A 14,878-nucleotide genomic window follows, 5' to 3' on the forward strand; every position below is an offset into this window, starting at 1 on the left:
TTTCAGGTTCAAAAGCGGTAAATAAAATAAAATATCGGTGTTATAGTGGTGAAAAAAATGGATGAAAAGTGTTATATAAAAAGACATATTGGTTTTAAAATTGTGAATATAATCCTAAATTTGATTTAAAAACTACACTTATTCCACAGAATTAACATTTCACTTCTAATAGCACGTTTATGTAGTTATCAGAGTATTAAGTTTATTTCTGTGTAAAGGAGTCCATTTTTGCTTCTCCAATATTAACAGCAGAATTGACCAATTTTCCGGGAATTGCATAACTCTCAGGATAATTCAGACCTCAGAAGGTGTCGCGTGGGTGAATAAACCCTGAATTTCGTGTTTAAGAGTTAATATCGCTTTTTGCAGTTCATTTCGCATTATTTCGTGACAAAATATGGTCACAAAATGCATCTCACACCTTTCATAAACATGAAAAATTAACACTACAATGTGTTTTTTCAAATTTCGTTTTTTTGTTAAAAGCGAAATATGCATGACCCTACCGATGAGGTGAAGAATCTATTGTCGTCTCTTTCAGCTCACCGTGCCCTAGGACCGGATGATATCAACACCATGTTTCTCAGGAAAACTGTGCTATCCCTCCAGTGGCGTATCCCAAAATACTCGAGCAAATTATACACAGTGGTTCGGATTCCACTTTAATCTGTAAGTCCAGTCCCGATTAGCCATACTGTGCATATAGTGGACTTAAAACACCAACTCAAACAAACTCGTAATATGTAATTTACAAAATTAATAAAAAAATTCTTGTTAATTATGTGTACACTTTTGAAAAGTGGTGCACCCCGTATATCGTTAAAAATCGCTGAGTGCCGAACATCATTTAAAGTTGGTGCCCCCTGTGCATTGTTGAAAGTTGGTGCCTCCCATACACCATTAAAAGTTGGTATCAACGAACATCGTTGAAATTTGGTGCCCCCATATGCCATTGAAAGTTGGTGCCTGTCAAACATTGACTATGTTTCTTTCATAAATCGTTTGTAAAGTTTCTCCCTGTTCTTTGTGCCATCATGAAAGAATCAAAGGGCGTGAAAGTAAGGTTTAAAGCACATTATCCTGCCCAACTCTATATACAGGTGGTGCGATCAGAACTAAGCTTCCACTTATTCAACAATGTTCTCAAACAATGCAATGGTCTACGCTGTTTATTTGTTTTTAAGAAACAGCTGAATGTAGAAGAAAAGTTCTTGTCAGCTTTTTAAGACAATGTCTTATGTAAGTAAGGTGTTACATTTCTTTGCATGTATTTGAAAATCTTTCCTAACTGAGGTTCATTTTTGTGAGTGAGAAGTCACTTTTACCTGTCTGTCACGTCCAGCTGGTGAATTGTAGAGTGTTGAAGCAAAGCAAGGCCAGCAGGGCTGTGGTGCAGAAGATTTTAAACTGTTGCTTGTTGACAGTTGTTGCCCGTATTTGAAATTGCTAAGTGCTGCGAAGAATGTCACAAAAAAGATCTAAGCAAATCAGTATTTTACATTTCTTTAAGAAAGTAAAACCCAATTCGGAAGAAGAGACAGAAGCTCACTTTTGAGGAACAAATTTTACGCACCACAAAAAGCGCTACGCATCTCTTAGGTTTACTCTACCATTTCACTGAAATTAGTGACATCTCAGCCCTCACCTTGTACTTCAAATCATTCATTTCCCCAATAATAGAATACTACTCTCCCATCTGGTCCATTGCATGTCCCACTCAGCTCTCTAGAATCGATTCAGTCTTTCACTTCTTCCTAGCAATCGTCCGTCACAGGATTCCCTCATTACGCAATTTTTCATTTCTGCATTTCTTGTCTTTTCTTAACTTACGAACTGCTTATCAGCGACATTTGCAGAATGATTTCAGTTATTTATACAAAATTGTGAATGGCAAAATCCGCTGCAACGGACTTCTTGAGGAATTCCACTTTCTAGTACCTATGAACACAACACGCAACTCAAGATTATTTTAAACAAAAAAACCTAGACTAGAAATTCATAAAATATCTCTCTTTTACAAACTTGCAACACAATACAATGATCTCTCCTCAAGTATTGATATATTTTCCCCCGAGTTTGCCTTTCAGTCTTCTATCAGAAGAAATGCTTGTAATTAATGCCACCTTTTACTTATTTTTTTTTTGTTCATTTGCTATTCACTTTTATGTTATTTTGTTATTCTTAATTCTTTCTTTTTTTTGCTTATTATTATTATATTTTCTTTTTCATTGTTGACAATTTCAGTGTAAAATGGCCACCTGTGCTGTATCTGAAATTTTCTCAATAAATAAATAAATTAAACTGTGTGAAAAAGTTTTGGAATCAAAATCTATTGAAACTGGAAATTCCCAGAACAAATCGGTGTGCTGAATGGGTAATCAAGTGTCTTCAAGATCTTAAAAATGTCTGTAAAATGAAGTGGAAACTTCAGCTCAGATTTATTTTGTCTAACAAGACATGATAATTATGTATTATGCTATAATTATGCTATTCCTACTTGTAAGTTTGTAATTTTGTATGTTATGTTATAACAATGAACTACATGTAGGCGTACGAGTATGTGTACGAGGTGTGGCTAGAAAGAAACCGGATTGATGTTGCTGTCGACAAATGACAAGTGTGTCAAGGTCAAGCGGTGCATGAGTGTATAAGGTGATATCCTGCCTATCAACTGTGTGATTGTCCAGGGTACGTGGTGCTCAGTTCCACTGTAGCTTGTGGACGAAGTGAACCGTGTAACTGTGCTCCGTCGGAAAAATGTTAAGTGTGAAAGTGGAACAGCGTATCAATGTGAAGTTTCTTATTAAACTCGGAAAATCCGCCACAGAAACCTATGTTTTGTTGAAGCAAGTGTACGGAGATGAGTGTTTATCACACTCTCAATTGTTTGAGTGGTTTCAAAGGTTTAAAGAGGGATGAGAAGTGATCGCGGACGACTCGCATCCTGGACGGCCTTGCACGTCAAAAACAGAATCAAACATTGCAAATGTCGGTGAATTATTCGAATTGGGTACCCGAAGGTCAAACTGTCAATCAACATTATTACATTAAGGTGCTGACGAGCCTTTGTGAGCGAGTAAGAAGATGACGACCTGATTTGTGGAAAAGCAAGTCATAGATTCTTCATCAGGACAAAGCTCCTGCACACACGGCATTGTCGGTCAAGGCTTTTTTGGCCAAGTATGGAATCCCAATGTTAGAGGATCCATCCTAATGGCTGGATCTTGCTCCATGCGACTTTTCTTATGCCCAAAGGTCAAATCAGCACTGAAAGAAACCAGATTTACATCCGTAGAATCTGTGAAAACAAAAGCGACGGAGGTCATGAACATGGTTTCAGAAAATGATTTCCAGCACTGCTTCCAGCAATGGAAGATTCGTATGGAGCAGTGTATCGATAGTGCAGGGGAGTACTTTGAAGGGGGTAATGTTCGTATTGTACAAAATAACCAATAAAAGATTTTGTAGCAACAGTCCGGTTTTTTTCTAGCCACACCTCGTATATGGTAAAAATCTATTTTTCGGTTTAGAGGTGAACTTTTTCCAAAACTGAATCAAATTATTTCCATTTTCATTACCTTTCAACAAAAGTTCATCGATTTATGACACAGGAACAGGGGGTTACAAAAAAGTCATAACTAGAGCCCGGAAGTTTGGCAAAATGCCTCTTTTTATCTACTGCATATATTGATAAAATTTTTCTTATGTTGTTTCGAATGTTTTAGAAGCCTTTTCATTTTGCCTATTTTGCCTATTTGGGACCCCACTGCCTATTTTTAATTATAATGCCCTTTTTTGCCTTTTTCAATGAAATTTGACAATTTTTTAAAAAAAATGTGTAAATAAATTATTTTTCTCCCAAAAAACGTTGTTGGCATTTATTTTTCTTTCATTTATTATGTGAATAATTTTCGCCTTATTTAAGTAATATTGAAGTCATGCATGTTTCAACATTGCTGAAGGAGAAAAGTGTGAGAAAAATGTATTTCATGTTCAGTTAGGATATTGCCTTTCGGTTAACATTTCCTTGTGCATGATTGACTGCTGAAGTGGACAGGTTGATTTCGAACACAAAGAAAATATTTCTGAAATCTCCCTCTCGAACCCGAAAATTTAAGGAAGTTCCATCTGAGCTAAGTTTACCTCTGGAACCAGTCTTGACCAAATGGGGAACCTGGATATCAGCAGCTATATATTATGCTAACAACCTTGAAAAATTCAGTGAGGTGATAGATGCTCTTCCAGAAAATGAAGCGGCTTCAATTCGTGAAGTGAAAAAACTCCTGAGCTATTCAAGTTTACTTTTGCACATTATGGTGCATTGTCAGAGACAATTACAATTATAGCATCCATGAAAATCTACGAGGAATCTATGCAGCAGATGATGGAAGTGCCAGGAGAAAAGGGGTCAGCTGTTGCGGAAAAGTGCAAACGGGTAGTGAGTGCAAATGAGGACTTGAAACAATTGAAAACAATTTGTGATATTCTAAAAGGTGAAAATGCTGTTACCGAAATGAGTCCAGCTACATTATCTTGTTTTGTGTATGCTCCAATAACTTCTGTCGAAGTAGAAAGATCATTTTCTATTATGAAAAACATTCTCTCTGATAAACTACTATCCATGAATGTTGAGAACTTTAAAAAACATCTTATAGTTATGTGCAATCAAGACGGAGAAAATTGAAATGCTCTTCCCAATGTAGATTTTAACATGTTGCCAGAAATTATAGATAAAAGTAAGCGACTTCCAAATGTGCCTTTTTTCGGTTTATTTTGCCTTTTTTTCATTTTAGTGCCTATTTTCCACATTATAAATGCCTTTTTGCCTGCCTATTTTAACGAAAATAAATGCCTGAACTTCCGGGCTCTAGTCATAAGCCTATACTCTACAGTTTTGAAGTGTATTAATGAGATATAAGAGAGTTTGAGTATAATTTAATATGGAATGTTACCATCTAGAAATCAGTACAAGGAAAAAAACCTTTGTATACATATGAATTAGCATATTTAAATATTTTGTAAGAACACATGCTTTACAGATCTATTGATATTTTCATCAAAATACATAATATACTCATGATCATTTTCTAAATTTGCATCAATTATATTCAGGGAAATTGAACATTATTATAGCATTTAGTGTCACAAAAAATACTTTGTCACTCAATTTTGGTGTATATATGTACATTACATATTCTTATTTACACCCATAAACTTTCATCCATTTTTAGTTTTAACTGCTCCTGCATTTTATGATGTTTGCAACTTAATTAAGTTATAATTAGCATTTACATCAATCTTTATTGAGGTTAAATAGAGCTTTATCTGCTAAATATGTTTTTAGTAATCTGAACTAACTAAACTAAACTCCATGGCACAACAGTCCTTTGAGAGCCAAGGCCTGACAAACAGCTTTCCACTGGGTGTTGCATGATCAGTGCATCAAGTCCCAACACTGCTGTTTTCTGATACTGGAACTCACTTTTTCCTTTTTTTTCCCCAGTAGCTCCACAATTGTCCTCCTGATGGTGGGTCAATACTAAAATTCTTGAACTCCCACCAGGAATCAAACTCAGGACAACTTACATCAACGTGAACATGCTGACCACTTGGCAATGTGGAGTCTTCCATATTAATCTACAGGGTGGGTGAGAAGTAACTAGGCATTGAAAATTTGCTGTAGTTTTTGTAATATTTTAGCAGTTTCAATGAAATTTTCTGTACATATACGTTATGTGTACATACGAATTTCACAATATCATTATGTTTGGATCGTAGGTCCATATTTTCTGCATGACACCACGAATGGCACCTGACAATGTTGCAATGTTTGCATCGTATCCCACTGGAAAAAATAGGTAAGCTTGTTTTTATCCAGGGTGGTGCACCACGATACTTTGCACTTACCGTACGGGCCTAGTTGGACCATAATTTCTGGGGCGTTAGCTAGGATGACAAGGACCTCACAAATGGCCTATCACAAGTCCAATTGGAGGTACGGATTCGGGATGTTATCACAAACTTCCGAAAGAATTCGTGGATTCCATTCCCGTTCGTTGGAGGAGGCTGGTGGATGCCGCCGGTGCCTACATTGAATTCTGAGGTGGCACATATATATGTAATGTTATTCCATTATCAGGGTAGCGACAGACCTGGAAAACCTGGAAAACCGGGAAAAGTCAGGGAATTTGAGGTGTCAAAAAAAGTCAGGGAAATGTCAGGGAATTTCGTCTTCAATGACTTCGAACACTCTTTTGACGAAAATTGTTATAACTCGGGCACTATGGGAGCAATCTACTTCGGATAAGTTTTGTTTTGCAGCTAAAACATCAGAGCATGCAACTGTGTACAATTCAGAACGCTGAACCGAGGAAAGGGGGTTTGGGGGGAGCGACTAATGAATTTCTATGAAAAAAAAACATAAAAATCTGGAGTTTACCCCCTCTTCTCCCGGTATTTGGGAAGAAGGTGCGAACTTTAGTATTCTTTTCAAAGAATGGACATTTCTTAAGAGAATGAAACATGTTTCATGTTCTTTGGTGCCATACAAGTTGAATAATATGCAAAAATGTGATTTTTCTTTTTTTACGAAAAATAGGTAATTTGCATGTTTGGAGGAAAATTGTTATAACTCGGGTACTATGGGAGCAATCTACTTCGGATAAGTTTTGGTTTTCAGATAAAACATCAGAGCATGCAACCGTGTACAATTCAGAACGCCGAACCGAGGAAGGAGGGTTTGGGGTGGTGCGACCCCCGAATTTCAATGGAAAAAACAAAAATGTGGAGTTTGCTACATTCTTTTCAAAGAATGGACATTTCTCAAGAGAATGAAACATGTTTCATGTTCTTTGGTGCCATACAAGTTGAATAATAAGCCAAAATGTGAAACGGTTTTTTACGAAAAATAGGTAATTTGCATTTTTGGAGGAAAATTGTTATAACTTGGGCACTGTGGGAGCAATCTACTTCGGATAAGTTTTGTTTTGCAGCTAAAACATCAGAGCATGCAACTGTGTACAATTCAGAACGCCGAACCGAGGAAAGGGGGTTTGGGGGGAGCGACTAATGAATTTCTATGAAAAAAAAACAAAAATTTGGAGTTTACCCCCTCTTCTCCCGCTATTTGGGAAGAAGGTGCGAACTTTAGTATTCTTTTCAAAGAATGGACATTTCTTAAGAGAATGAAACATGTTCTTTGGTGCCAAACAAGTTGAATAATATGCCAAAATGTGATTTTTCTTTTTTTACGAAAAATAGGTAATTTGCATGTTTGGAGGAAAATTGTTATAACTCGGGTACTATGGGAGCAATCTACTTCGGATAAGTTTTGGTTTTCAGATAAAACATCAGAGCATGCAACCGTGTACAATTCAGAACGCCGAACCGAGGAAGGGGGGTTTGGGGTGGTGCGACCCCCGAATTTCAATGGAAAAAACAAAAATGTGGAGTTTGCTACATTCTTTTCAAAGAATGGACATTTCTCAAGAGAATGAAACATGTTTCATGTTCTTTGGTGCCATACAAGTTGAATAATAAGCCAAAATGTGAAACGGTTTTTTACGAAAAATAGGTAATTTGCATTTTTGGAGGAAAATTGTTATAACTTGGGCACTATGGGAGCAATCTACTTCGGATAAGTTTTGTTTTGCAGCTAAAACATCAGAGCATGCAACTGTGTACAATTCAGAACGCCGAACCGAGGAAAGGAGGTTTGGGGGGAGCGACTACCGAATTTCAATGAAAAAAACCATAAAAATCTGGAGTTTACCCTCTCTTCTCCCGCTATTTGGGAAGAAGGTGCGAACTTTAGTATTCTTTTCAAAGAATGGACATTTCTCAAGAGAATAAAACTTGTTTCATGTTCTTTGGTGCCATACAAGTTGAATAATGAGCCAAAATGTGAAATAAAACTCTGTTCGGAAATGTGGCATGGATATGTTGCAGCGGAAGGGGGAGGAGGTTGGTCATCAATATGAATTTCCCAGGCTTGCTCCAGACCTGTGTCAGAGTTTCCACCCAAACATAAGAGTATGAAGGTCCAAAAAGCACATTCATTTCGTAATCAGCACCATGATACCATATGGTATCATCGGGCCAGTACGACCTTACTCTGATGATACCATATGGTTGGTATCATCGGAGGAGTAAAGGTTAAGCCTCTAAATATTATGTGGAAAATGCATTGAATTATCATTTTTTCTTGTCCGTATGGGAGTAGTAAGGGACCTGTCGACAGATGGAGGGGATAAGAGTGGGTGGCTTGTCGGACGTCGTAGTAAGGCATTTTGTTGGGCAAACTGAAGGAACATGGAAACAAATATGTTCCATTGATACATACGATTTTTGTCGAATATCACCACCTGACAAAGTATCTCACTACAACATGCGGCAGAAATTGTGGACTGAAACATCCAACAAAAATCGCATGCATAAACAAGAAGAGCTTTAGACTGCAAATATGCTGCTGGAATTTTATTACTCTTCTGGCTCACTTCACCTTATTGAATGTAGCAGTGCTTGCGAAGGCTTTCTTTTATCATCCTGACGTATTACTGGTTTCGCACAAGTTAACATACGTTTACAATGACATTGCAATATTCTTCGATACCAAGAAGAATCCAACCAAACTGGATATATATTGAATACTATCACGAAAAAGCGAAACATAAATCTACATTGGTGAACGTTTTAAAAATTGGCAAGTGCATGCTCCCAACCTCCAATTTACTGCAACACTTGTATTACAATGAAATTAACGCCACTCTCTGTCCTGTCTGTTTAATCTCGTGAGAGATGGTCTTAAATCTCTCACTGAGTGAAGTTAATGTCCAATATTATGAAATAAAATACTAATAATAAATACGTAAATATTTTAATACCATATTTACTCAAATCATTCAATCATAACAGCAAATTACTTCCTTCAAGAATTGAGTTTTCTCTGCCAGCCCTGCTAAATTTTCACTTTCCATCTACTGATTTATACGAGAGGTGGCCAGAAAGTAATTTCCAATTAGTAGATACATTGATTTTTCGCAAACGCCAATACCGTGAAAAATGGTAATTGCTGCGAAACTATGTTTATGAATGTGCAGTGATGTCTGGACACATTTTTCGCCCGTTCGAAATATCGAAATAATGAGAATTTGGCAAAAAATGTGAATTGTAGGCATTTTTAGCGATTTTTTTTAAAGAAATGTCCTAAAACAATGAAAAATTCCATGAAATCCAACATCCTTGTCTTTTCTAGGCCATGTTTGTGTACATAGAACATGCAAGTTTTCCAACATTTTACTCAAGAGTAAACTATAGAGTTATACTTACGTGGAAAAATTCCGACAGCCACATTAAATCATTTATTTCCCACGATTTTTCAACTTCTATCAAAACTATTTGCATCACAGAGCAAAGTTGCAGGGTTCTAACAGGAGATCGAGTGCGTATCTACCGTCACACGGGAGCCATATCTTCGTATTTGTCGCACGAGATATGTTTTGAATTACCAAGCTAAGTGCGCACTATCGGCATTTGTAATAATGGAGCTCACTCCATTTGTAATAATGGCATCTGACTACTATGCGAGAGACCCGGGGTCGATCCCCTGCTGGGGAGAACCGGGATGTTTTCCACCTATTGAAACTGCTCCGGTACCCACCCAGCATCATATGAAGCTGGTACCTTGAGGAAACTTTGAGGGATAAAGGTAGCCAGGAGTGTGGTGCTGATCACATCACCCCCACCTTCAGCCGTGATCAAGAAAGTGTGGGGCCCTAACTCCACACCAAAATTCCATTATCTAAAATCCTTACCTTAAAATTAATAAAGGGGTATGGAAAATAACTTTCAAGATATCAAACTCTCGCGAAGAGGCATAAGCCATGTGACTTACAATTTGAAACAGTAGTTTAAAAACACCATGAAGGTATAATTTCAGATATTTGCCAGAAAATGCGCTAAAATGAAAATGTGAATTTTGGGAAAAATTTTCGGCATAATCACCACCGTTGTTCTGGCATGTGTCGCAGCATGGCACTAAATTTTGTATGCCCATGGTATATGTGTCTGACAGCAAAGACTGGAACTATCTCTACCGCAATGTAGCTGTCAAATCCTTACCTTGCCAGAAACCTCTTCAGTTAAACAAAGAGATGAAAGTAGGTACATTCAAGACCAGGGCTGTACAGGGAGTGGTCTAAGATCACTCACCTGAAGTGATGCAAAGGGCCCGTGTGTACTCAGCTCTATGGAGTTGTGCACATTCGATTGGCCTTCCGTGAATTGTCTGCACCATCGTCTGACCATACTATCACTCACGACGTCCAGTCTGCAGAACTCACACGATTGCTGGTGGCTCTGTGCCAAATTCTGAGCATGCAATGTAGGCTACATCGCAGTCTGTGGGAGACTTTATGAGAGCTGCAATATTTAACCTAGAACTGTCCTAAACCGGCTACATTGCAACTGTACCAGATTACAGCTTCTTCCTGCCTGTATGTGTGTGTGTCGCTCTCCGACCACTAGTGCTGCATATAGGTACCATTGGAGCTTTTTCAGGATGCCCCTCGTATATGAACTTTCAGAAGCTTTTATTATTAGAGTGTTCCTGTTTTTAATGTGTTGGTTATCTAAATCAGGTACCTATACAATACAATTCTATAAATTTCTAATACTGACATACCCTTTTCATCAGCATTAATGGTATAACTGCATGTTGTCAGTTTCACAGCACTTCACTTGGATATACTGTACTGACGCAGAAATCCCATCGATAATGTAAGGAAATATGACACTTTCTTTTGTTCGATTCAGTTGTTTCACTTATATGCAAGAGTTAAGTTGTTTGCTTCACAGAGAAGAGAGAAGTATTCATGGTGATTGTGGTAAACGCGGTTTAAAATTACTTACGTGAAATTTAGAAGATTTCGTACTTCCGCGTTGCACAATTTAATGGTTCAATCCTATTAATTTCGAAGATCCACTGTCGTCATTCACAACGCCGTACCCTTTTGTGAATGAAGACAGTGGATCTTCAAAATTAATAGGATTGAACCATTAAATTGTGCAATGCGGAAGTACGAAATCTTCTAAATTTCACGTAAGTAAGAGAGAAGTAGCTTTATGCATTGAAAAATGAGTCCGCACTCATGGTTCTTGCAAGCAGAGGGTTCCAAACCTCAGTGGAAATATCAACATATAATACCGAGAATTTATAAGGAGACTGATAAATTACAAATTGTATTTCTTAATCAATCACTCTTCACTCTTATCTCATTTAGTCGTAACTTTAAAAATAATCACATATTTTATTTTAAACTTACTGCGTATGACAAAATTCCATAATCCTTCCTTAGCTTGTGAATTGTAATACTTTTCCAAATTCACTATTTTGCAGTTTGAATTCAAATCATAGAGAATAGAGAAATTAAGTCAATTTAATAGAAGATAATATTGGTACTTAGCAAAACCATACGTGGATCTGTATGAGTTTATTATTTCCATTTCCAAAAATATCGATTTAGTTTAGTTTGTAATTGTCAGGGAAAAATGTAAATTTTGTCCTGGAAAACCTGGGAAAGTCAAGGAATTTCATTTCTGCTTGTTTGTAGCCACCCTGATTATGTATGTGTAGGGAAAATTTCATTAAGTTTGCTTAAATATTACAAAAACTACAGCAAATTTTCAATGCCTGGCTACTTCCCACCCACCCAGTAAGTTGCTTTATCAGAAGAGAGGTTTCTTTTAAGTGATATTCATTCTGATAACAGTGATCTGTTTGTAATAGCTAATTTGCAAATTTTTACATGAAAATTTTGTTTGTGACATGTATTATCAACATACAAAATATGTTGAGATAGGAGCCAAAGAAAACTGAAGACTCATATTGCCAGGGCTTTCTCAGTTTGACAGAAAGGTGGCTTAAGACCATTGACTATGAACTACTCAGAAATTTCTAATTCAAATTTCATTTTATGTTTACAGTTGTTTGAAATACTATGAAATTATTTAAAATTTATTCCCAGTACTATTGTTTCAGTCATTAGCAAATATGGTTGAATGTCTTTTTCAGATATAGCAGCCAGAGCAATGTTAGAAAAATTTGGAGACACAATGGAGAGAATATACAGCATTTGTGATCAATCTGTGGAGGATATTAAGAACCGGTATCAACAAGATAGAGTGTGTTCTAACTTTGAATTTGAGTCAATTGCACTTGAAAAATATCTATCTATGTTAGAAAACCTGAAAAGTAAACACAAGGATGATATGAAAAAAATGGAGGTAAACGCAACTGTGTTAATTTTGATTTGTAATTCCAAACAAACAAATTTTATAAGTCAGGTTAATACATTTGGCTGAAGTTATGGTTTATATGTGTACAAAGGTAATTCGGAAAGTAACCGCCATTGTGGTGTGGCGCTAATAGTAGTATAGGCAGAGCACAATCTGTGATTCAGTAAGGTTCCAGCTGTGCTAGAGAGAGCATCGTAGTGCCGCGGGTGTGCTGGTTATAACGTCACAAAATGTGTGCTGCCAAATGTGAGGTACGCGTAGTGATAAGATTTCTTTGGGCAAAAAATCTGTCAGCGGCAGACATCATCGTGAATTGTGTGCTGTATACGGCCCAAACATTATGGGTGAAGGTGTTGTGCGTCAGTGGATCAGATTTTTCAAAGCAGGGAGAACAAACATTCATGATGAACCTAGGAGTGGTAGGCCTTCTGTAGTGAGTAATGATCTTGTCAAGAAAATTGACGACAAAGTTCGTGAGAACCGTCGAATCACAATCTCCGAACTTTCTGAAAAATTTCCAAAAATTTCTCATACTGTGTTGTGCGAGGTTGTCACCGGAAAATTAGGCTACCGGAAGTTCTGTGCTCGGTGGGTCCCAAAAATTCTCACGGAGATCCACAAAACCAGTCAAATGGTCTCTGCCTTAAACTTTCTTTCCCGGTACAACACAGAAGGGGAGGAGTTTTTTGAACAGAATAGTGACTGGTGACAAGACTTGGGTGGTGCATGTGAACGCTGAGACAAAACAACAGTCAATGGCATGGAGTCATACCGGTTCTCCAAACAAGCCGAGGAAAGCCCGTCAAACTTTGTCAGCGAGGAAGATTATGGCCACCGTGTTTTGAGATGCTAAGGGAATCTTGCTTGTCGAATTCATGGAACGTGGAAGTTTACTGTAACACTTTGCAGAAACTGAGAAGAACCATCCAGAACAAAAGTCACAGTCTGCTGACATCTGGGGTTGTGTTCGTGCATGACAACGCTCACCCTCACACTGCTCGGCAAAGACAAGACCTTTTGCGCCAATTCAAATGGGACATTTTTGATCATCCCCCATACATCCCAGACTTGGCTCCTCCTGATTTTCATCTGTTCACTCATATGAAGAAGTGACGAAGAGGATCTTCAAAATGCTGTGATAGGTTGGTTGAATTCACAGGCGGCCAAGTTTTATGCAGAAGGGATTGGTAAGTTGGTGAAACACTATGACAAGTGCTTGAATTCACATGGCGACGAAGTTGAGAAATAAAGGACAGCTAAGTAAAAATGTGTTTTACCTATGCGGGTTTTTTATTTACAGCCAAACGGTGGTTACTTTCCGAATGACCCTCGTATTTAGGTGATTCAGTATTTTTCATTCTCAAATAACACATGTAATTCATAATTGGGAGAAGAGAGACGTGGTAGTAGATAAATATGGAGAAACTAGTACTCACTTCATCTGCGAAACTAAAAAAAAACAGTTTCATGAATAAAGTGAGTACTAATTGCTCCATATTTATAACACATGTAAATTGCATCTACAGGTAGAATATTTCTACTTTTTACATTGCTTCAGAACTTGTACTGTGATCAATCTACAGGGTGAGTCAAGAGTCGTATAACACCCTCTACAGAATGTGAAGGCGTTTTACTGGATACAATTGGTCATGGTAGAAACAGGTTAGGTCCAGAGGGAGAAATTGTTGTGTGTTTCAAGCAGAGGTCTGCCATATTGTTGATAGCCATATATGCTGGCACTATTGCTTTGTCATTGTGCATCCATTGATCACTCGTTTTTGCACTGCAATGTGTGTTGTACACAGTAATTAATAACATTTACCTCTCTCTTACACCATGGATATCCACAGTATTTGTTCCTGGGGTGGTGCAAATGAGGCCTTTTTTTCAGGGCTGCTGCAAACTACAGTCCCGCAGAATTAACTTGAGACAAATGGCTGCCGGCGCCGCTGCAGGAGTACCAACCTACAGCAAACGCTTGACTCACACGAATCACGTGTAATCAGCTGAGAACAGGAGATGGGAGATTTGAATAATAATTACATTGTGTAACGGAAATATCACCGTATTAAGAGGACATGCTAAGAAAATTATAAGCTTTATAAGTATTCTGTCTTACACAATAAATGGATAAACAGTTTATTGTTTACCTTTAATCCGTAATTTGAAAACACCGAGGCTCTATGCACTGCCGCTTCACTTGCTTTACCAGTCACTGCACGTGAGTCCTTTCAACAGTTGGTAACATTTCATGTGCCCGAACATTAGAGTTCCCGTTGGCCCGTTACAGCGGAAAGTCCCCCGCTCTAGCCAATTCGAGCGCAGTTGCATCACTCACAGAGCGGCCATTTCTCTCAAGTTAATTCTGTCGGGCTGTAGGTATGTTTCTCCTCAAAACAGCAATGCAACTCAAAAAACTTAGCTGTTAGCCAGAATATATTCATACATGCCAGTTCAGTTTAGTTCTCTGGATATTAGATTTATTCTATACTAATTAAATAAATTAAGCAGATATTTGCAGTATCAAAATATTTATAATCTAGATTATTGCTATGCATTTCCATGTAATAGACTTTGTCTTTTT

The 14,878-nt window shown here is 37.6% G+C and overlaps 1 protein-coding gene across 2 annotated transcripts in view; it reads left to right on the plus strand.

Moving 5' to 3' along the window:
* LOC146005179 (uncharacterized) overlaps positions 1 to 14,878 on the plus strand; it is a 204,409-nt gene that overhangs the window by 55,546 nt on the left and 133,985 nt on the right. For both annotated transcript variants that reach the window (XM_083144214.1, XM_083144215.1), the window contains exon 7: positions 12,071 to 12,282. In XM_083144214.1, coding sequence (XP_083000340.1) covers positions 12,071 to 12,282 — 212 coding nt within the window. The remainder of the gene's footprint in view (positions 1 to 12,070; positions 12,283 to 14,878) is intronic.

The sequence above is a fragment of the Lepisma saccharinum genome, chromosome 23 (assembly GCF_977018435.1).
Source record: "Lepisma saccharinum chromosome 23, izLepSacc3.1, whole genome shotgun sequence".
In the NCBI taxonomy this organism is placed as follows: domain Eukaryota; kingdom Metazoa; phylum Arthropoda; class Insecta; order Zygentoma; family Lepismatidae; genus Lepisma; species Lepisma saccharinum.